This window comes from Simochromis diagramma, unplaced genomic scaffold, assembly GCF_900408965.1.
Source record: "Simochromis diagramma unplaced genomic scaffold, fSimDia1.1 OVJJ01000430.1, whole genome shotgun sequence".
In the NCBI taxonomy this organism is placed as follows: Eukaryota; Metazoa; Chordata; class Actinopteri; order Cichliformes; family Cichlidae; genus Simochromis; species Simochromis diagramma.
Window position 1 is genome coordinate 1,188,402 of NW_024387258.1, and position 25,233 is coordinate 1,213,634.

Genomic DNA, 25,233 nt, shown 5'->3' on the forward strand with positions numbered 1-25,233 from the left:
CGTAATAATAATAATGGATTGGATTTATATAGCGCTTTTCAAGGCACCCAAAGCGCTTTACAATACCACTATTCATTCACTCTCACATTCACACACTGGTGGAGGCAGCTACAGTTGTAGCCACAGCTGCCCTGGGGCAGACTGACAGAAGCGAGGCTGCCATATCGCGCCATCGGCCCCTCTGGCCAACACCAGTAGGCAAGTAGGGTAAAGTGTCTTGCCCAGGGACACAGCGACCAGGACAGAGAGCCCAGGGATCGAACCGGCGACCTTACGGTTACAGATACGCTTCCCAACCCCCCTGAGCCACGGTCACCCCGTGTGTGTTATCTGTGCATCTGTGTTAAAGGGAAAGATTAATTGCAGCATGTCTTAAGTGAAAAGACACAAACACTTCAATGTTCTTCGAAGCTAATTCTTTTTCAAGCATGGCTGAATTTTTCATGAGACCATCTACTAATGTCTGAGGTGAAAAGGTGTTCTTGGACATTAACCTGCCAGTCTGCAGCTGCACTGGATTATGGGACTGAGAAATGGGCCAAAGCATCTAGATAATGCAAATTTGTTATTCTAACAAAATCAACTTTACAGGGAACAAAAATGAGAAAATTAACAAGGAGGATTATTTAAGACAACATTTTAGTCCAGCTTAGTAAGATTTGTATCCAGCATTATATTAACAACAGGATATTGTCTCTGGCCTTTAGAAACTATACCACCGCGGTTTACTTTTTAACAGCTCAAAGCCTGCAGCTTTCAGCAGTGTGCCGGCTGCTCACAGGGAGCTTACATAGCATGAATGAATGAATCACTAATCATTCAAGGCCTTTCAGAACATTTTTCAGAAGTAAGAACAAAGTGTTACATTTTTAATACTAACACATGGTGTGAACACTAAACACTGATTGCTGGAAAGGTTTGTCAGCGAGGCTGCACTGCACTCACTGTACAAAAGTCTAAAACAATGTGATATATATATATATATATATATACAATGTTGCAAATGCCTGCATTTACAGTAAAAGATGGATATTGTAAACCTCTAACTAAAAGTAAAATAACATAACCTGAACCTGATTCAGAAAACACAGAAAACAGAACCAAAAACTTAAAAAGCATGAACATAAATAATCTGTGGCAAAAAGGCTTGTACAGAGTTGCTGACTGGCTGGGAACAAACAGAGGCGAGCAGAAATCAAAACCAGAAGCTGAGGCAGAGTTGCACTGCAGTGAATCCGTATGGATTTTGTGCAGCTGAGCTGAAGAGTGGCACCGGGAGATAAGAAGAAAGGCACACAAGAGGCAAACAAAAGAGTGAAAATGGAGAGCAGCAGCTGTGGGAAAGTGCAGGCTGCATTACGATGTTGCACACCTTGATAAGCTTCCTCAAACATGGAAGCCAGCAGGAAGAATTGTGCGAAACTTGGTTCTTACAGAGACTTGGCCCGCAAAGAGACAATGTATCACTGTGGCCAGTTATATGATTGAGTGTGAGATTGTCTACCCAAGCTTTTCTTTCACTGTGTGTGTGTGTGTGTGTGTGTGTGTGTGTGTGTGTGTGTGTGTGTCTGGGTTTTATGTCTAGCATGTCTGATCACAGTAGTGAGGTGACATGTGACCACGCTGGCCACTGAGAGCCACATGTCATCTCAGCAAACCTCACCAGACCAATTTGTCCTTTTACAGGAATATTTCTTGGTGAAAAACGAGGGCGAGACACCAGAAGTAAAGCAAAAACTCGTTAGGTAAAACACATCACACACAACAGGATTAACAGGTTCCCTATTTGCTATTTTTAAAAGTGATGTACAGATTTGACAAGAAAACAACAGTAAGTGGGTCAACTCGATGTCACACTGTCCAGAGGCAAAGCAGAAGCTGCAGTGCCAGCAGGGCACTGTCCACTCAGTATAACAGCCAAGAAGTTACTAGTGAGCAAGTGTGAAGTACATTACAGGGTCCTTAATTACCAGAAATTATTACGTTAGGCAGGTAATATGTATTTACCTGTAATTTTGTTAGTTATGTCAGTTTAAACGTTTTCCTGTGATTATTTTCACGTTGGCCTGAAATAAATGATCTCCCTCTGTTCTGACTGCAGACTGAAACTTACTGCGACTTCTGCCTGCATGTACTTTTCGTGGTTTGGTGAGGCACCGTGTTAAATGGACACAGCATCTACACGTTTGCTCTGATCTGAGGTTTCTGAAAAGATGATAAACCGGGAATTGAGTAAAATCTTATTGAAGCGAAACCAATTACAAAAGTTATTCCTGTAATGTTTCCGATAGATGTATCAATGTATTTATGCTGTGCTGTAAAATGTGCGGTTACTAAGGATGTGTGATTTCCTACATTGCTGGTGTCACCGTATGTGATGCTCAGTGATTTGGTACTGTATAAATCAGGGGTGGGCAACTCCAGGCCCCGAGGGCCGGTGTCCTGCAGGTTTTAGATGTGTCCTTGATCCAACACAGCTGATTTAAATGGCTAAATGACCTCCTCAACATGTCTTGAAGTTCTCCAGAGGCCTGGTAATGAACTAATCATTTCATTCAGGTGTGCTGACCCAGGGTGAGATCTAAAACCTGCAGGACACCAGCCGTCAAGCCAAATAAAACTGAACTAAATCAAAGTCTGTATTATTTAAAGATGGCAAAATTTAAAAAGGAAAACCGAGCATTTGGCAAAAGTGTCCAATTATAATTGTACACAAAATTTGATTTAGCTGAAAGTGGCAGACGGTTTGTTTCAGAGAAAATAACTTTTGACAGTTTAAAAAGTTTTAAAGGGTTAAAACAATAAAAACAGAACCTAAAAGTAGAAGCTATTTTTCAGCTTCTGATGAGCACATCTCTCAAACACTCAAATAAGTCTGAGGAAAAAGAAAATTGTGCCGACTGCATGTTTAAAGTAGAAATGAAACGACTGCATCTCAATATCAGTTTCATTTTAACCACTTGGTTCCACTCCCCAGGTTTGCACACTCTCGTGCTGCCCTCCCTGGTGCTGCCCAGTTCAGCATAAACCCCTAGCTATAAACGTGCTGTTTTGGTGATGAGGAGGTTATTGGCACCTAATGAGCCTCATAGCCCCTTTAGCCCCCGTTTCTTATTCGATGTACTCCAGATTCCCCTTTGTTTACCGTTTTCATTGCTGCGCAAGAGCCAAGGGACTGAGGCCAAGCCAAGACATGGGTTAGGTAAATCTGCTACCACTTAAGCTAAAGGAAAGGGAGGATGAAGAATTGATGGCCCAGTTGTGTCCTTGTTTAAGGAAGGGAGTGGAAGCAAACACAGGGAAAGTCAAACTCAATTTAATGTGTCTGTTTCTCTCTGGAAGTTTGGCTGTCTGTAACATCTCTCGACCTGTCTCTTTGTTCCTGCACTCATCTATGCATCTCCTCCCTCTCCTTTTCCTCCCTCTTGTTTATTTTAGTGTTAAAGCAAAGCTCTGCACAGAGCAGCATCACACCTTGCTTTGTGGATAACGTGGCTGTACGACAGGTGAATCTGAACATCGGGGAGTACATTTTTCTCCCGTGTTAGATTAAAACAGCTCAGCGTGAAAATTCTGCCTCCACACATCCTCGTCGTACAATTTGTCATTTTCTCATTACCTGTGGAAGGATGTAATTTGCTGTAAAGATGCTGCACCGTGAGACAGAAGCGTCTCTCCTATGGGGATGTCGAGCTCGTCCTAATGAGCAATGTGTTTGTTTTCTACGTGCTTTTACACAATTTGCACAAAGAAAAGAATCCTGTGGTCACTTTTCTCCTACGCTGTTTCAAATCATATTACTTTCGAATACAGAATGGCTCAGCAGTGTCCTGTATGATGCACCAGCAACATGAACGAATTTAAAGGCTTAAATATCACCCAGACACTTCACTTAATCTAATCCAAATCAGTAGAATTGACAGAATTTCACTTCATATGTTACAAACCGATTCACTGGGAAAGTGTTGAACAATGATTCGGTCACGAGAACTCATATATCAGAGGCAGATAAACAAAATCTACTTTGTGACCTTGAATATCACTTCAACCTTCAGTTTGTTAAATAAAATGAGATTCATTTGCTTTAAATTTAAAAGAGAATCTATTTTCCTTATATTATGTCAGATATATTGTGGTCAAGTGAGCAACATTTTAAATAAAGGGCTCAGTGTATGTAGGTAATCCCTGTAAGCAGAATGATCTGAACACTGTTTAACCCATTTTTTTAACCCAAAGGTCCTAAAGACCGTCAGTGTTATACAGCTTTGTTTGTGAGTACAGCAACCAGAAAACGTGATGTAAATAAAATAATGTTGCTCTGTGTGTAATCTGAACACGCTTCTTTAAATGGGTGAGGTACACTGTAACCCCCTCTTTCTCATTTTATACACTCGATGGGCAAATTAGCTTTAAAGTAATTTTGATCAGCAGCTGCTTTTACTGAAACACATGCTTAGACTTGCTGTCCCCAGCCAGGTGCCAGTTAGTTACTGGCAGTTCCCTTTCCTGCTTCTAAGCCGAGGTACTTTCCATCATGAACACGTTTCATGCAATGGCCTAGTGTCACCAAGAGGGGGCGCTTTCTTTGCAAAAACTTTGACTTACAGGGTTTTATAGCATTTCACGTTGAAAATATTTCTCTTGTCAAAATCTATTTATTCCACACGTTTTGCTCTGAACTACTAAACATACTAAATATAATATTGTATGCAGACATACTTTCCATGTGACTGTGATGTACATGTTTGTTGTGTTAGAAAATGCGTCTTATGTTTGTCGAACACAAGTCGTGACTAACAAGTAAGTCAAACTTCAAGTGACTAAAAACACTGAACAATGAAAAAGAAAGCCACGGGACTGTGTTAAGTCTTCCTCTGCAGCTAATCAGATTAGTTTATGTAGCAATGTGTGAGCCTCAGCCACCTTCCCTTTCTAGAGCCCTGTCCAGGTGAAGAACTTTGTTGTTCTGCCAGGCAGCATAAACAGCTCAGACAAAGCAGGGTTGAAGCAGTGAGAGAAGGAGCAGGACGAGAGAAAGCAAAGACAGAACAGGGGACTCTGGGAGAAGCTTCAGAAGCAGTTAAAAGAGAAGAAATTAACGACAGATAAGGAAAAATTCTGATGAAAATTATCATGTAATGCAGGGATGGTGATTATAATGACAAAGATTATCATGTGCAAAAAGGATCAGATAGAAAGAAAGAAAATGCTGCAAAGAAGCTATTTAAGATGATAAAGATTCTTTATAGAATCGGGCACATGAGAAGCAAACTGCTGCGTAGGCAGTTTCAGAAGTATATCATTTCAATCAACAGAGATTACTTCTGTGTAGCGAGAATTATTTTCCAGATGTGACACAGTTGCATTCGTTTACTCATAGCCTTTGTTAAGAAAAACGATGCAAAAGATACATAAAGGCTAAAATAGTAAACACCAGAAGACTTCTGCCTCGTGACTTGACTTGAATTGACTCGGTTTCTGTTGTTTTCCATTACAATGGCGTACCACCTCAATGTGCCCGGAGTCGTGACAGCAACACGGCCGAAAGTCCTGTGAAGAAACAGGACATGGAGGCAACATACAAACACCCCCACCATGGTACGAGTCTGCACCTAATAGCTGGACCATGCTGTGGGTTTTTGTGCAGCCATTTCCCTCGTTGTCGGGTTTCAAAATTGGCAGTGTTGACTTTTGTCAAGTCAACCAATCAGCACGATGCGGCCTGTTGACGTCACATTTTCGGGTCAACTCAGATTGCTTGGAACCCCAGCAGAGAAAGTACTAAAACAGTACCTGGTACCAGGTACTACCACCTAATGGAAAACCCTAAAAACCAAGTCGAGCAGACTCGACCTGAACCGAGTGGGTACTAGTGCAAAAGGGCTTTTACTTTTATGTTTGCAGAGGCAGACGGCGTGGAGTGAGGAGAAGGTAGACCCAAAAGCAGACGATGGAGGCAGAGTGAGGTGATGAACAGAAAGCGAGCCTTTTATTTGGCTGAATCAAAGTACAAACAAAAAGCACAGAATTGCTAGGATGAAGCTAACGAAACCTATACTGGGAAAACTAAATATTGTATGAAACTAGAAACCTGAAAGTTGGAAACACAGGGGAAGAAACGCAGACGAACCAACAACAGAAGGAGGAAGACAGAGGACTAAATACACAGGAGGGTAACGAGGAAATAAGGAACAGGAGTGAACACAGCTGATCACCCACATGAGACAGTTCCTCCCTGTCAAAACAGAAGACAGTAACACAGGACGCGGGACTGTCAAAGTAAAACAGGAAATAAATGAACATGGAAAGCAGGGTGCCACAAGTATTGCAGAATATTAATAATCATCAGACCCAGGACCATGACAATTATTCTACATGTATGTCTAGACTGCTTATAATCTCATAATGTGTAAAATTTGTTGTAAAAATGTTTTAAAACCATTTCTTTCCATAATGTCTGAAAATGTGAAAATGCCTGCAATGTTACTGTACAGACAGGAAAGACAGAGGGTTGAAATGTTAGCTTTGCAAGAAGTTTGAGAATGAAATTGGAGCCTGGCTGTCCGCATCTTGCTCTTTTTCTGTGTTTGCACATTTTTAAAATAAACTTTTGGTTCACCTTTAGGATGTTCCAGCATCTTGAAGGACTTTACAGAGTTCTTCTGTGATTTTGGTTCCTTCTATCTTCTCAGAGGAATCCCAGAGAGACTCCATAATACTGAGGGTATGAAGATGATTCTCATGTTTGCAGACCAAAAGAAAGACCCTACCTAAGGCCAGCTTGCCTTAGGGTCTTTCTTGAGCTTGACCATTGAGCTTAATGGTTTAAATTCAGAATTCCTTGATGCAATGTGGCTCTCTTATCATATCTCTGGTATAACTTCTAGGTTAAAAAAGGTGTTTTTCTCTCTCTCTTCTGCTGTGCAAGATACAGCTGACAGAAGGACTTCAGTCACCTACAGGAAACGGCCTGTGATTATAAGGCTTTAAGTAACCTCACTTCTCTCGCTCCACAAGGTTGTTGGAAGTTAGGCAAAGTCCATAAAACACTGACGCCAACGATGAGGTTTCTTTGTGAGCTCTTCTGTCTGCATTGCATTACGGAGCAGGCCTCCATTTGTTGTCATGGAAACAGACAATGCCTCTGACACATTACATTTACATGCTTTTTTACTGATGAGCTCTGAGTAGCTTTTTCAAAGCCAAAGCATATTTTAGCTGTTTGTGTCTCATGTAATGGATAAACTTTGTCAGCCAGACATGGATAAAAAGTTTTTCTCTCCACAATGAGCGCGTAAAGACAAAAATCCCAGCACAGCTGAACATGCAGCCCAGCATCGTATATTAGACACACCTGTCAACAATGTCCACTTCACTCTTTACCTCTGGCTAAATGCACGGGACAGCAGCTTGTGAATTTGAGCTTTTTGTCTTATTTCAGTGTTATGTATTTGTATTCATGTTGCATGTGTTTCTATTTTCCTACATATTGCATTTGTATGAAGCTAAAGGTAAACCAAACAAAATGTATTGATTTGCACAATCAACAGGGATTGACCTCTGACCTCTGCCCTCTCGTGACATAAGGTTAATGCCAGCTGTCCCTTTAAACACATTGCCAATCTGTAATTTTACGCTGTGTCACTAATAGTTAAATGCTGCTCATGTTTTAGGCTGGATTATTTCCAGCCAAGTCTTGCAGGAAAACAAGTAGTAGCCACAGATCAAAATCTAATGTTTTTAAAGGTTTCAAAATTGTTAGAAGCAATGATTTTTTTAAATATATGTTTTCCTGGTACAATGGAATATATATGTTATAAAGGTTTCAATACACATCACCTGTTTTTATAACATGTTTTAAATTATGTCACTAATTTCCGATCCCTTAGCCTTGTACCAAGCGACTGCTCAGAAATTATATTGGTCCGTATACCAGAAAAAACACTCCTTTCCCATGTTTTTATGTTGTTCAGCAAATCAACAAATACAACTAGCAATGGAAGCTTGTGCTACAGCAGCTTCTGCTTTAACATACAGATATAAATATAAATAAAATCATTAACATTAAAAAACATGACTGGCTGGTCTTCATGAAGTGTTTGATCATTTTGCTATTAACGTTCTGTGTCACCACTAGTTATTTACACATCAGGATTACAAATTCTGTCAGTCTGTCAGTGAAAAGTGAAATAACTGAGAACTGGGGGTCATATAGATGAGAACAGGAGGGCGCGTGTTTGGAGGAGTGGTCCTGCTCCTGAAATTCGGATAGTTTGTCTCTAAATGTTCTACAGTTATACAATGTTGTGTTATGTTATGCAACGCCATGTTGTGGTAAGTTATACTACGAAATGCTATGAACTGTTAAGTTCAAATATTACAAAACCAAACAGGTTAGAAAAGTAGACAAAAATAGAAAAGGATGAGGCCAAGTTTATTTTTATCGACTGCGGTACTGTTATTACTGTTATTACTGTTATTACTGTTATTCAAAGCTACATTATGCTACATTACGCTTGTAATGCAATGCTTTGTAGTAATGTTTCCATTTACTGTCTGTTTGTCTGCTGAGTACTCACCACTGGAGCAGTCCAGTCCTCCCCATCCTGGCTCACATTGGCAAGTATCAGGAGAGACACATCGTCCATGGGCACACTCTTCTGTGCACAGTGCTGAGAAGAAAGAAGAACATTGAAACAAATGTCAAACAAGCAGCTATAAAACATAAGAAGTTATCAAGTTCTTTCTTTGAGTCATAAAACCTTACATCAAGTCCATTTGTCATTTAAATCATGATCCCCGTTCCCTCAGTTTATTTAATTCATGTTAATATCTTTCAATGTTACAGTCTTTAGTGCGAGTCTGACACTATCCACTCCAGCTCCAACAAAGTCTGTCTTGGAAATTTTCTACTGAAAAGTCTGTTTGGAGAATAATGTCTTAATCTGATTCTTCTTCTCTTCTGCCCTCCAGCAGATGGTAATGTTCATCTCACAATGCATATTTTTGTGGAAAAACAAAGGCAGCAACAGCAAAATACACAATAACACCAGATCACTTTTAACAACCGGATATACAATGCTGACAGTGCAAAACACCTGTAGAACTCAGATACACTCTCAGGTGTGAAGAGACATATACACTAACTGCTGGTAATACGTGGTGAGTCTTTAATATTCATTTTATTTGAGACTTTCTTTTAACTTTTGTTGTTTTTTACCTCATATTGTATCTTAGGAATGCATATTAGGGATATACTTTAATATATTCCTACTAACCGATGCCATAATATTATGCCTGATTAGTGTATACACTAGCACTCAACAGTTGATTACACAATCACTTAGTGCAATAAAGACACAATAATTACTACTGAAGATTTTTTGACACTGTGTGTTCATTTACTTGTCGCATCTACTGTAACGGACGTGTAAACACAGTTAGTAGTGCTGCTATAGCCTCAAGCTCCTGGGAATCTTACCATACAATTGTTAGACAGGGCCAGCTACGTCTCTTAATGCATGAAATTCTATTGAGTTAGAAGAAGTGCGCAAATTAAAATAATCATAAATCACAGATTTTCAATATTTTCATGCATTTGTTAAAAGATTAAATATGTTCTTCATACTTTTTTATTATTTATTTTTATTTCAATAGACACAGTAACAGTGCTATATAGCAGCAGCCCCCAACCTTTTTTGTGCCATGGACCGGTTTATGTTGCCAACATTTTCACGGACCGTCCCGGAGAGCAGCCATGTGGCTTTTCTACCTTTCAAAACCCGCCTTCCAGCCAAATGTCTGGTAGGCTTTTAGCTAGGCTTTAGCTTCAGCCACGTGGAAGCTAAATTGGCTAGTCATCAATTCATATGTAAATTAGGTTGTTACCTGAGAATTCTGGAGGGGAGTGGGGGGGTGTGAATGGGGGGGAGCTGCTGAAAGCTGTGAACTTCCTTTTGTGTTCGTCTTGATGCATTCTCAATCATCCAGGGAAATAAATCTCCAAAAGTCACCAACTTGGAGTGGTTAGTTTCCTGAGCCACAAGGAAACTTGTGTTTCAGTTTGCCATCTTAGGGAGAAATCAACACACATGGGTGTATTTCCTTTATTGATAAAAACAGTACAAAAAAACCCCAACCATTTGTACACATATTTACAAATAATAATAAAAATGAGTGAGTACATTTCAACATTTTCAGCAATCACTCACAATCCTGGCACTGCCATGGTATCTGTAGTCTGCATTTACCACATGTGCATCTGTAGCAGCGAACACATCGCACAGTGGCATGATTGTTCTTGCATTTGTGTTTGACCTGACACATGGCTCTTTTTCCAGGGCTAGGTGTGGAGGGTTGTGTCCGAAGCAACTGTTCTTTTCTTGCCCTTTTCCCAGCTCCCAGAGTGAGCCAACTCTCTTGCAAGCTCCACCAGGAAGTCCACCCGTCTTTCCTTCGTCGCGGATGAATACAACACAATAAAACCAGTACTGGTACCAAAAAATACGATTTATTCATAACACAAACCCAGGGAAACTGAGTTAACGGTAAAAAAAATAACGCTACATAATAAAACTATTCTCAATGTTTTGCTGTAAAAACTGAAGTGATTAATGTTTTTTTTATTTAAACTAGTGCTGCCGCGTTAATGCGGTTATGGTGTTAACGCCATTTTAACGAGATTAACGCTGACAGCACTAATTTAAACACATAAATATATTTAATATATATTACTATTCTTTTTTTCTTTAAGGTCATCACGCTATGAAGAAATGGAATTTACTATGACGGCAGATACTAGAGACTATTAACCAGTAAAATCATATTTACAAAAATATGAAAACAAAATCATTTTGCCAAGTTTTTAATAGAATAGATAATAGATAGATTTTATAGTAATTAATTAATTAAATAAATGAATGACATGGATCAATGTTAGTTTTCAGAAAGCTTACTCAACATAGTATAATACTATATATAATACTTTTAACTGAAGTATTATACCCATTATACCTAGTTTATATTGCAGGATGGAGGTATTGCTTCTCTTGTCTGTTGGTGTTCCAGTTGAGCTGTTTCTCGGTTGCTATTGTGTATTGTCACAATGTAAAGTTTTTATAAGACCTCAGTATGAATATGCATTGTTACAGCTAATGATAATATCCTAATAAATTAAACTAAGACCACGAATACACAGGCGTAGACACTAGTTGGCAACTGTGTGGCAATCACTGTTCACTAGGCAAAAATGAGTGTAGGAGCTAAAGTTGATTATCTATAAGACTGTTTTAGTTTCTAAGACTACTTTGCTTCAATCTGTCACATCTAGTAGCTGGAACTGGTGTGCAAAAGAGATAAAGGCAGGTGATGTTACTTGGAGGCGGAAGACACAGTATTTGCCCTCACATCCTCAGATCTGTCATGGAATCATGGATAATGTTTGTTTCTTTAAGGACATTAAATAACCACAACAATGACTTCCTCCTGGCCAGTTGCAAAGGTTGTTGAAGGTTGCTGGCATTCACTATGAAGCTGCTAAAGCCTCAGTCACGCAGCCCTAGAAACCAGTCAATGACTCCCTGGTAACTACCGGCCACTAAAAATAAAAAGGAAAAAAAAAAGACAAAATCCTCGATAGTGTTGCTTTTTGCCTCTGTTGAGTATCTGCAGCAAATTAATGAAGGTTTTTCTTAATTGACATAATTTGTGTCTATATTTTTTAATATGCAGTGCTGTGCTCTGAACTCCCAAACATGACATTACCCGTGCCTGTTTGTCATTTTCCCCTTAAGAATTCTCTGCACATCCCTGGCGTGCTACTTGCTCTTTGACATCCTAATGTAACAGTAAGTCATAATATTTTCTACTTTGCTTAGATATGGAGATATTCTACCAGCCAGTCTAGCGAGCAAAGCGTATTATCTGCATTGTACAGCAAACAGATAAGGTAGTGCTGACATCTCCATTATCACCTTCCAACTGCTATAATATTTCATTGTGACACAACACTACAGTTGAAAGCCATCATGCACAATCTAAAGGTTAAAAAATGATTCTATCACAAAATAATAAATGATGCAGAGTTTTACAGGGCTACTGTGCGTCACTCTGGCATTATCTCATACAGCTATTAGCTAGAAGGTCAGAGGTGGTCACTAGCCAATGTTGCAACGAGAAGGACAAAAAGCAATGTGAAAAGGACAAAAAGACAAACAGTATGAGCAGTCAAGACAGAAAAACTGCACACTGAGCAGCTAAAACGAACTCTTAAAACACTATTTTAATGACTATAAAAAGTAATACATTAAAGTTTAGATTAACCAGCACACTGAGATGTTTTTAATAGAACTTTTTTATCTTCTAATTATATCATTGCATGATATATCAGACAAGTGGAGCATTTTTCAGGAAACCTAAAACTCAAGGCCTCGGTTTGATGGATGAAAAATTAAGGGAAGAGACCTAAACCCTTGAGTCGGATACAGTCAAACAAGTTCTTGCAGTAATATGGAGTAATTCTAGCACGAAGTGAGAAAGACTGTTAAAGAGTTCCAGTACTGAGTACGATGTTTTATTCATCCTCCCATTTTATTAACTGCACTACTGTATAGTTCTGTGTAAATAATCATTCTGTACATTCGATAATTTTTAATCCTACAACTGTTTACAACTTGCATAGTTCCCATTTCTGTATAACTGTATATCTCAGATTCTGTAAAGTTATTTATTTCATATTCTGTATAGTTTTTCATATTTATATCCTGTTCATATCCTGTACATAGCTTGTACTCACTACAGCCTGTACATACTTATAGTTATAGAATATTCACAACATACTTCATACCGTGTACATTATAACATACCATAATAGACCCATTTCTGTAATGGGTCTATTCAGCTGTGAGAGAATTCAGCATTAATGAATCAATGTTACAGAAGTGGAGGAAGCAAGAAGAATGAATTGAGTGAAGTTTGACTTATCTGACTGTTTTGTTTCGCTTAATGCGCCTTATAATCCAGTGTGCCTTATGTATGAAAACACACCTGTTCATCGACAGTGCGCCTTATAACCCGAAAAAAAAAAGTTAGAAACATGTCCAAAAAGCATGAGTGACTGACTGAAGTCAGTTATCATAGGAAACAAAAAAACAAATATAATATCCCAAAGATTTGTTCTTGAGGTTTTATATATATAGTTGCAGCATGAAAGCCATCGCTAAGACGTCAGAATAAGACAGAGGCTTGCCTTGGCCATGAAAAACCACAATTGGACTACTGAAGACTGGAAGAAGGTATTATGGGCTCATCAATCAAAATTTGAAATCTTCGGTTCATCACGTAGGATGTTTGTGTGCCATCAAGAAGGTGAAAGGATAGTTCCACAGTGTGTGCCATCAACTGTCAAACATTGAGGAGGATGTGTGATGGTCTGGGGCTGTTTTGCTAGATCCAGGGTCGGTGACTTGTACAGAGTGAGAGGCACCCTGAACCAAAACAGCTACCACAGCATTCTGCAGCACCATGCAGTACCCTCTGGTGTGCGCCTAGTTGGTCAGGGGTTCATCCTACAGCAAGATAATGACCCACAACATAGTCTCCAGATTTAAACCCCATCGAGCTGGTTTGGGATGAACTGGACAGAAAAGTGAAAGCAAAGCAACCTACAACGTCCATACATTTATTGGAACTTCTGCAACAGATATGGGAAGAACTTTCTGAAGAATATTTGATTTCTATTTTAGAAAGAATGAGATGGATGTGTTCAGCTGTTATAAGCTGCCAAAGGTGTCTACTTTGATGAGTCAAAGGTTTAGAATACATTTTGGTCTATAAATTGATTCCATGATTTCTTTTTTAACTCCAATTGCTTATTTGTACTGTGCTTTCATTTCAGAGTGCAATGAGACATTACACAGCATAATTTTCAATAAAAAACTGGAAAAATTGGGGTGTTCCAAAACATTTGACCGGTAGTTGCATTGAAGCATTGACATAACCTGGTCAAAAACAACTCCAACCATCTAGAGTTAGTATCTGGGTTGATATCATATTTCCAAGATCAAAATATGATTTTATATAGATGTACTGACAGCGGCGAAAATGAGCTTCCTCCGAAGGGTGGCTGGCCCCTCCCTTAGAGGTAGGGTGAGAAGTTCAGCCATCTGGGAGGGGCTCAGAGTAGAGCCGCTGCTGCTTCACATCGAAAGGAGCCAGCTGAGGTGGTTCGGGCATCTGACAAGGATGCCTCCTGGGCGCCTCCTAGGTGAGGTGTTCCGGCATGTCCCACCAGGAGGAGGCCCCGGGGCAGACCCAGGACACGCTGGAGAGATTATATCTCTCGGCTGGCCTGGGAACGCCTTGGTGTTTCCCCGGATAAGCTGGAGGAGGTAGCTGGGGAGAGGGAGGTCTGGGCTTCTCTGCTCAGGCTGCTGCCCCCGCGACCCGGCCCCGGATAAGCGGAAGAAGATGGATGGATGGATGGATGTACGCACACTACCCATCTATCTTTGAGAAAGAGCTTTCTCAAGTTATTGTTAATAAAACTTTAGGTCATAATAAGACCTTGTAGAATAAAATCATGGTGTTGTTTCTGTGGGGAGGACACTCACAAACTCGGAGATGGGCACATTAATAAATAGCTGGTGATGGTAATGTTTCTACAGTCAGGTGTGATTTTTACTTGCCAGAGGAACAAGACAATAAAAATGTTGGAAATAAAAAACTCTCTAATTAACACATTTTTGAAACATTTATTCAAATTGGGGAGTTTTACTCAGAGTTCCACTGTTTCACATCAATTTATTATTTTGTTTTCTATGCTGTAACCCTTTGTCAGCATGAGGATATATCTGTGAAAATCTCTAATTGCACAGGATCCCAAAACCAGTATGGTTGTGAATGGGGTCGAAGTGGCAATGTGCTGAGGGTGTACCCTGCCCAGTGCATTCCGGAAGATTGAGTAATTGTTCCTTTTTCTGCAAGTAAAGGACGCTGACGCCTATTCTTGACACATTCTATGACACACAGCAATTCAGTAATTCAAAAACAATCATATCTATAGTAACGGTAATTTAACCCATCACACTAAACACCCATAGTGCATAATGGAATAACAATGAAAAAAGAATCATGTTTATCTTTAGTACAATGTGTTAAAAGTAAAATGTTGAATTTTATGTAACGTCTCCTTCAACTCATTTTGTAGGATCAGAGTATGAATATTGCATCATACATCAGGTAGGGATTGTGCTGGAAGAAGATGGGCTGACAGCTTGGAGACTTTAGCTCCTCCATCACAGAGATATGATGTGCTATAGTCCTGGCTCTGTTTGCTTTCTTACAGAAGCAGGCAGCTTGACGTGCATATAAATGTGCACAGGAACAAATGAAAAAACAACCTCTCTTGCATGAAGTATTTCAACACTCTGACCTGTTTTTTAAGGCTACGAAGTGTTAAAATCCACACAGTGAACACAAAGTGAAGTGCTGAGTTTGGGAAGTTGCAAAGAAGTGTGCAAGCAGGGAGCAAAATGTGGACAGAGTGGCTACAGGAGTTAGATCGGATTCTGTAAAGCTGGGTTTTATTGCATTTTAGTCCCAGGGGGGTCATCCTCTCTAAATTTATAGCAGCAGTGTGTTCAATTTTACAGCTTGTTTTGAATATTAGGAAAGAAATCCTTGCATCCACACCTACATAGTTCTCAACACAGACTGAGATTAGGATGGAGTTGCTGGTTGTAATGCAGAAAGATGTGTGTGGTAAGTAAGGTCAAATACATCAACACAAATTCAGATAAGAATTAACTAAATGAATTAAATTCAAGCCTGTTCAACAAAAAATCATCACTTTATGAATGCACTATAAAAAACTGGATGATGAATGCTAAAGTGAGACTTTAGCACACTTCCCTATAGACTTTATGTGTTGACATAGCCTTTGCCTGCTGTGTACCTACAGCCCCCAATACACACACCCACACACACATGCAACATCTACACACAGATGCAGGTGAAGAAAGCACTAAATTTTAGAGAAAGGTCCAATTCATATGCGTGCGAAAGCAGACAATCAAATTCTTTTGCCCATATAGTAAAACGAAGAGTCAGATAACACAGCACAAAAAATATTGCAAATAATTGCGTGTTTGAGTTTCTTGTACAGCTTTTGTAAAGTTAAAGTGCTGTGAAAAAGAAAACACTTGAACTCCCTTCGTAATTCCTTTTTTTCCTGCATTTGTATTTGCCATACTTGCATATTTCAGATCATATTAGACAATGGCAACTGAAGAAAATGCATTTGTTTAATGATTTCATGTATTAAGGGAAAAAAGCTATCCAAACCTGCAGCTCTTTTTGTAAAAACGTATTTGCTGCTTAAACCTAATAACTGTTTGTGCCACCATTATGGACACAACTGTAATCAAGCATTTGTGATAACGTGCAATGACTCTTTCACATTGCTGTGAAGGAATTTTGGCCCACTCTTCTTTGCAGAATTGTTTTAGTTCAGCCACATTCAGGGGTTTTTGAGCATGAACTGCTTTTTCAAGGTCATGAACCCACCCACCACTTTAATCACACTTTAGATCTTGTTTTAACATATGGCATAGAAACTGAACATGTAATAGTGTTTCCTGAAAACCCTCTCCTGTCTGATCATTTACTGATAACATTTACATTTACAATAATTGATTACACAGCGGTGGAGAGTAGACTTTATCACAGTAGACGTCTTTCTGAAAGCGCTGTAACTAAGTTTAAGAATATAATCCACCCACTGTTATCATCTTCAATGCCCTGTACCAACACAGAGCAGAGCAGCTATCTGAACGCTACCCCAACAGAGGTCGATCATCTTGTTAATAATTTTACCTCCTCACTACGTACGACTCTGGATACTGTAGCTCCTGTGAAAACTAAGGTCTCTAATCAGGAGTACCTGACTCCGTGGTATAATTCTCAAACACGTAGCCTAAAGCAGATGACTCGTAAGCTGGAGAGGAAATGGCGTGTCACAAATTTAGAGGATCATCATTTAGCCTGGAGAAATAGTTTGTTGCTTTATGAGAAAGCCCTCCGCAAAGCCAGAACATCTTACTATTCGTCACTGATTGAAGAAAATAAGAACAACCCCAGGTTTCTCTTCAGCTCTGTAGCCAGGCTGACAAACAGTCAGAGCTCTTTTGAGCCAACCATCCCTTTAACGTTAACTAGTAATGACTTCATGAACTTCTTCACAAATAAAATTTTTATCATTAGAGAAAAAATGACCAATAATCATCCCACAGATGTAATATTATCTACAGCTACTCTTAGTACCATTGATGTTAAGTTAGACTCTTTTTCTCTAATTGATCTTTCTGAGTTAACTTCAATAATTACTTCCTCCAAACCATCAACGTGTCTTTTAGACCCCATTCCTACAAAACTGCTCAAAGAAGTCCTGCCATTAATTAATGCTTCGATCTTAAATATGATCAACCTATCTCTAATGATCGGCTATGTACCACAGGCCTTCAAGCTGGCTGTAGTTAAACCTTTACTCAAAAAGCATCTCTAGACCCAGCAGTCTTAGCTAATTATAGGCCAATCTCCAACCTTCCTTTCATATCAAACATCCTTGAAAGAGTAGTTGTCAAACAGCTAACAGATCATCTGCAGAGGTTTATTTGAAGAGTTTCAGTCAGGTTTCAGAGCTCATCACAGCACAGAAACAGCTTTAGTGAAGGTTACAAATGATCTTCTTATGGCCTCTGACAGTGGACTCATCTCTGTGCTTGTCCTGCTAGACCTCAGTGCAGCGTTCGATACTGTCGACCATAATATCCTATTAGAGCGATTAGAACATGCTGTAGGTATTACAGGTACTGTGCTGCAGTGGTTTGTATCATATCTATCTAATAGACTCCAATTTGTGCATGTAAATGGAGAGTCCTCTTCACACACTGAGGTTAATTATGGAGTTCCACAGGGTTCAGTGCTAGGACCAATTCTGTTCATTCATCATTGCCCTGCAGAATAACTCAAGTGCACTTTGCCTTCAGGCCTGCATGAACTGATGGTTGGATATTCTCCCTCAGGATTTTCTGATTGAGAGCAGAACTCATGGTTCTGTCAATTATGACAAGTTGTCCAGGTCGTGAAGCCCCAGACCATCATGCTACTACCCTGGTTGACTACCCCCAAAGCAAAATTGGTATGGTCTGGATCTGGCCCACATAATGTGCTTACACATGGCCCACATACCGCAAAGAATGACGGCCCTTTGGTGGCCCAGATCTGGTTTGCCAGATCTGGCCCACACATGGGCCTGTTTCAGACACACTGCTGGTCCTGTGCTGGCCCAGAACACTTTCAGCTCCGGCCCCAGATGTCAGCCTAATGTGTACCTTAATCAAGCCATGTAATAACAACATGTGCTGGAACATAATAGCACAACAGAAACATGATGAAACCCATGTTCAGACAGCGAATGGACTGCTTCTTATATAGCGCTTTTCTACTCTCACAGATTACTCATAGTGCTCTATACAACATGCAACATTCACCCAGTCACACACTTTCTCTAAACTAAGTGCATTTATACACATTCACACTCTTGACAAGCAGATTGGAGGAGCCAGGGATCGAACCAGCACTAACCTTCCGATCAGTAGATGACCCTCTCTACCTCCTGAGCTACAGCCACCTGGTGGTAAACATAAGTAAACCCTCACTAGGTTTTGGATAAAGTGTACACTCACAAAACTGTGAAATCTGCATTTGGCTACCATAGCAGTATAGTATAGTAACATGGCATTTGGGTCTTCTAACTGAAATAGGAAAATAAATAGTACCATCATTGCCAGACCTGGCCCACATCTGGTTGACAGACACCCTGCCATGACACCAGCCGGTCAGAAGTGCCAGCTTATTGTCGGATCCAGGCCAGACCTGTTTTCTATGAGCCTTGGCGAGATAAACCAAACCACAATCTAGCCAGATGTGTCATGCCATCAAATAAACAGTGCCATCTACACCAGGCCTGGCCCATATCTGAATGAAATACCACTTACCATGCCAGAAGTCAGCCAGCAGTGCCGGCTTAACACCAGATCCAGATGATGTTATTTTACACCAGACGTAATGGGACCAAAGCTTTTGGAAAAGTTCAGCTGTCAGTCCACTGAATATTTTCCTAAAATATTTTGGGGATGATCAAAATATGAGACAAACCTTTGTTCTTGGATTTTTCTTCTGGGAACTCACCAATGTATTTTTCACCTAGTCTCTTTGTTATTGTTCATGAATCATGAACACTGACCAACACCTTTTTAAATTTCTTATGACCACAATAATAATATATTGACAATATGGTGTTGTTATCTGACAGCTCTAAGAAACACACAGGTTAAGCCTAGAAAATAACAAGTCCGTCGGTTTGTGTGAACTGAATGGCCTGGAATGAAGATAAATTCCTGTCCAGCATTATTGTTTCAGTTTGCATCTAGTGCTAATCCAGGACAGATAGCAGAAAAAGAGCGCTCCCAGACAAAACAATATTAAACGTGTTAATGCAAATTAATCCGCCATCATGGTCAACGCGATTAAAAATTTTAACGCAATTAACGCATCTGGAGTGCAGAATGACTCAAAATCCCTGAAATGTTTCTGTCAGCGCATTTTGGGCAGTTTGTCCAAATAGAGTTACCCTCGCACATGTGCAAATGGGCAGTTGATCTGGTAGTGACGGGCAGCTGAACCAATCAACTCAATATGGAAGATGATAAACACACATTGGCGCTCTCGATGGGAAGTTTCAGTATTAAAAAAATAACAAGATGGAACAGTCGACCGACATAAAGTATTTTGCACATTGTGCAAGAAGGAATTTTCTTTTCACCGAAGCACTTCCAGCTTAAAATATCACATTGAAGCGAAGCCTACGTTAGTCAGGGATGCTGCTAGCACTTTGGCTAACGTGTCACCCAGCTTGCACCAAACCACTCACGGAGCATCGGGGGCTCGGTAAGTCGACCTCGGACATATTAACTGACACAATTGCAACAAACTGCAGACCTGTTAATATCGTTGAGAACAGAGAGAGAGGATAAATGTTCACAGAGTTTTTTGTTTACATGAAGGTTCAAGATGTTCAATAAACATGTTAAGTGCGTATATTTTCCCTCTTTTCTCGAGTCTGTTTGCTCATGCAAAATGAAGTAACCCTGTAATGAATCTCTTTAAACATTTTCATTGTTTGACAGCACTAATATATATTATATATGAGTGTATACTTACCTATTAGTATATAGGTTTTCAAAAAGTTGTATTTCACAGGAGAGAAGCTGTGTTAAAAGACTGAAGAAAACTATTCAAATTCTCTTTGAATTTAAGCATTTAACATTCTTTGTGTTTATTCTCCATTTACCTCATTATGTTGCATAAATGTCTGTTACAAGCTTAAATATAAAGGTGAAAAATGTAATTGCAACCAGGCTATTGGTCAAGTATTTGCAATTAATCGCGATGAATTACAGAAAATTGTGCGATTAATTTGTTAATTTTTTTAAATCTATTGACAGCACTGAGATTTATATATAATTTTTATAGTCCTGCCTCTGTACACCACAACAGTTGATCATAAATCAACAGATAAGTGTGTGATTAAATTGCAGACCTTAGCGCCAGCGGTGTTCCAAAAATGATTCATGAAATTTTTAAGAATTATAGCAAAGGATATTATTTACTCTTTTCAGTAGAGTCATGACAAATGAAGCAGACACAATATCTGATGTTGATTCAAATTGTTGAATTTGGAGGTCATCATTAAGCTGAAAACTCAAATAAATCTACCACAGTCAGCAAAAATGCAAAAGTGCAAAATCAACACTATAATGCAAAGAAACATGAAAACACTGACCTGCTCAGCAACATCAAAAGTCCTGAAATGTCACAGAAGACAACAGAAGTGCATGATAAAAATGATTTTAATAGTTAAAAAAAACCCAACATCACACATCTAAATCAAACAGTGCCTTGAAGGTCTTGTGTTTTTCATCCACAGGAGTGGAGTCTTTATATTTACATGTTTGTCAGTTTGTCCCTTCTGAAAATGGAGAACTGTGTATAAAAATCGCTGTAATTCTTAGACAGCTCTTGAAAATATTTTGTAAAACCCAAACTGAAAGTTGGCACTTTAATCACATATTAAGTGTTTGTTTTACAATAGTAATAGTGGCAATAGTAAAACTGCAAAACTTGTGTTTTGCAAATATTGCGGTGGGCACTGTATATGATCAGCCTCTAGCTTCAATCTTTATGCTATCCATCATATTTTCTGAGGGCGAGAGAGATAAAATGTTCCAAATTTTAATAAGATAGCGAACAAGCGAATGCTCTTGTAATCCTCAAGCAGAGCTGATAAATCTTTAAAGAGGTGGCTAATCCTTTCATCCTGTGGGCTGAAGCAGGAATGGCTACAAGGAGGATTACATCAACCATGGGTACAGAAAGATTAATAGACTTCAAATTAGCTAATCGCTACCCAATTCTTGCTATTGTTTTAGCATGAAGAGGTGGTCTTTAGTGCCCTTAAATCTGCTCCTGCAGGAAGAATGAGAGCAGAGGTATGAACAACATCAGAGTTGCAGTGGGACCAACTGTAAGGGCACACCTGACATCATCCTCCACTGCCTGATCTGTCTGCACAGCTGTCAGTAGAGCAGATTGCAACATCCCAGTGAAACAGTTTTTGTCCTGAATACAAAAAGCTCTTTTAATCTTTCTCCTCTGGTGTTCTCAGCATTATATAATGTTCCTTTTTTGCAATGTTTGATTAAACATAGGGTAGATTTGTCACCTCTTTACATGGGGTTTTTAAATATTAGGGCTTGCAAAAGGAAATCTTCTGCAAGCCCTAAATTCATGGTAACTTCACTCATAAGATACTAAAACTTCTGACAGTCTTAGCATAATGCTAAAATGCAAATCCCTAAGTAATTTTCTGGTGACATTGTAGCTGTTAAGAGGTAAAATTCAATAATTATTTTTAGATTAAAGAAGAAAAACACAGATGACACAATTTAAATGCCCCTGGCCGCTTTGCTTCTGTCTTCAAAACTTTGACTTCATAACTTGTTTCCAATGCAGAAAATACCAAGAACCCTTTTTTTATCCACTTCTATGACATTATTACCATACGATTAGGTCAAGACAGGAGTATGTCTCTGTAGTTTCTCAGTCATCGCGCTCATGGTAGTTTAAAGAGCTTGGAAAAAAAGCTACTGGACTTCTTTGTGAAGACATTTCTCTTCTCATCCACGAGGTTTCTTCAGTTCTTCAGTTGTTTTGTACATTGCACTTTCAGCAGTCCTGTTTGTCCGTTATATATCATATGTAGCACCAGGGTCTCAGACGAACGCTGTCTCATTTCACTCTGCACTGTACTACTGTACATGGTTGAAATGACAGTAAAAGCCACTTGACTTGATTTGGCTTGAGTTTCTTCTTTAAACTGCAGCCCGATGCTGCTTCGTTTACGGGTGGCAGTCATATTTATGTGTCTTTGCGACACACTCGCAGTCTCCTCCTCACTGCTGTCTACGGTCTCACTCACTGACTGATGTGCCATGATGTGCAACGCGATCCTGAAATATTGATACTTCCATTACCAGCATTTCATGTTACAGGATCAATTCCCATACGAAAATATCAATATTTCATTTGATTAAACTTTTTTAATCTTTTTTATTTTTAATCTTAAACATGACAAGATGACAAAAGTAAAGTCGGCAATTAGCAGGATAGTCGGCAATACCCTGTTAACTACAATCGCCTTCCGCCTCTCCTTCATGTGCGTGCACTTTTGCTTATGATGCATGTTGAGGCATCAGCTTGAGGTGTGTGTGTGTGTGTGCATGTATATGTGTATGTATGTGTGTATAAATAAACATTCATTAGTGTGTTTGGTTTGATTAAAGCTTCTCTGGGCCAAAGGTCAAAGTAAAAATCGTTCAGCATCTGGAAGACAGGACAGTAAGTTCTAACAAGAATGAAGAACAGGCTAAGCCAGGGAGAAATGACCCCAAAGAAAGATACAATGGCCTCAGGCAGAGATTTAAAAAGAGATTTGATTTCTTTTAAAGCACTGCAAGAAAAGAATCATCCACAAGTTTACCTAAAAAGGTATTGTAAGTAAACTTCTCCTGCACAGAATCACATGTTTATCTGAGAGATAAACTGGACATAAAAACAGAGCCAACAAAAGAGCCAGGAAACATAAGGAAAGCCCCCAACTCAAATCAAACGCTCCCCTTTCTTCTTCTTCTTTCAATTAGCTCAAGCTGTGTATATCAAAAGACCTGTCCCAGGATGTTAACGTTAGCAGACCAGGCAGCCATGTTTTTGTAGTTAAGAGCTAAGAATTAGCTTCCGGCATTCCAACTACAGCCAATGGGAGAAAAACGCTGTGTGTGTGTGTGTGTGTGTGTGTGTGTGTGTGTGTGTGTGTGTGTGGGAAGGTGGAGGATGTAGTGTCACACAATGGAGTCAAAGGGTATTTGTCTAGGCCATGCAGGAGAGACTAATAAAGTTGTTTACAAGTAGATGTTGAATAAAAGACACACAATATACTCGTCTTTGTGCCCCCCTCCCCTTCAGGGAATCTCTTTCACGGCTTTTCATCAACAAGAAAAGAAAACACTGTGCTATAGAGTTTACCATCTGGGGTGGATAATTGGGTTCTTTTACCGAATAAATGCGGGTGTCCAGAAAAATACAAAGCATGGTCACTGAAATTTTCTTTTGTTAATGTTCACATTGTTGTGGACGTGTTTGAATGTTTTGAATGTTCTGAGTTACAAATTCGTGTAATTGTACATTTTCAGGATCTCGCTTCTATATACAGTTCGATGGTTACTAAGAAGGTGTAAATGCTGCTTTGCATTCTTGCAGTTTTTAAGCACACAGGCAGTAGTAGTAGTAGTTCAGCTCACTCTGGTCATGTCAGCTGAAGATTAATAATAAAACTAGAAGAAGTGCATTTCCACTGCAAGAAATACTCTGCCTACTCCTCTGCTGCTTCTTCATTGTATGAGCAAGTATCAATTAACATCAATCAATGGTGAAAACCTCATTTTTAATTGTGGTGCATGAATAAAAAAAACAAAAAGCCAGTTTTATCAGTTCCCAGAGTCAGAACCAGACACGGAGAAGCTGCATTCAGCTTTTATGCTCCTTATATCTGGAACAAACTCCCAGAAAGCCTCAGATCAGCTGAAACACTCAGTTTATTTAAATCCAGGTTGAAGACTCACCTGTTCTCAGCTGCATTTGAATAAAGCACCAAATCCACACTTTTAAGATTAAATTTCAAAACTTACATTAACTACTGATTTTATCTGTTTTGATTTTATATACTGTTTTGTTTGTTTGTTAATTAGTTAGTTTGTTTGCTTGTTTTAATCAATTTTAAATCATGCTTTTTATTTGTTTTTGTTTCTAATGTCTCTGTAAAGCACTTTGAATCACCTTGTTGTTGAATTGTGCTATACAAATAAACTTGCCTTGCCTTGCCTAAAACTGCTTGTGCTGCTAATGAAAAAGCTTATTAGTTTATTATATCTAAACTGATTTGTTTAACTTCAATAGCTTTTCATGCATTTTCGTTGTTAACAGTCTTCATGTTACCACAGTTTGCAAATACTGTGTGTAATTAATATGTACCAATTTTAATGTCATAGTAGTCATTTTTGTAATGTATGTTCTGTACTATACAATAGTCTTAAGCCACAATTCATGACTTAAAAGAACCTGGTCCCTGAACACCAGCTGCATAGAAGAAGAACCTGTTTTAAAATGTACCGAATTATTTTGTTGCATCATTTCTTTAGTTGAATCTGTTAAAAATAACAACAGGGTTCACGAAGGGCTTAAACTTGACAAATCTTAACATAGTGTGGAGTGTTTTCTTAAACAAAACTGAGGAAGCTGAACAATTGAAGCCATAAGAAGACGCGCCACCAAAAAAATTTATATATAGATGAACAGTATCTGAAAGACATCCTCAGGAAAGAGGAATTTCAGGTTTCAGTAGTTTGTAGTTGTTAGTTTCCTTTTGTACTTTATGTTGGAGGACTAGCTGCCCATTGCTTCAATCTGAGCCTTGCTGACTTAATTCTTGGCAAACCAGTGGTTGGAGGATGAGGAGCCCACTCTGGGTCCCCCTCCACCAACTCCCAAGAACAGATGTAG

The 25,233-nt window shown here is 39.2% G+C and overlaps 1 protein-coding gene across 5 annotated transcripts in view; it reads right to left on the reverse strand.

Moving 5' to 3' along the window:
• The window catches only part of LOC120715268 (multiple epidermal growth factor-like domains protein 11), a 254,980-nt gene that overhangs the window by 149,746 nt on the left and 80,001 nt on the right, over window positions 1–25,233 (reverse strand). For all 5 annotated transcript variants that reach the window (XM_040002151.1, XM_040002150.1, XM_040002149.1 and 2 more), the window contains exon 6: window positions 8,580–8,672. In XM_040002151.1, the coding sequence (XP_039858085.1) occupies window positions 8,580–8,672 (93 nt within the window). The remainder of the gene's footprint in view (window positions 1–8,579; window positions 8,673–25,233) is intronic.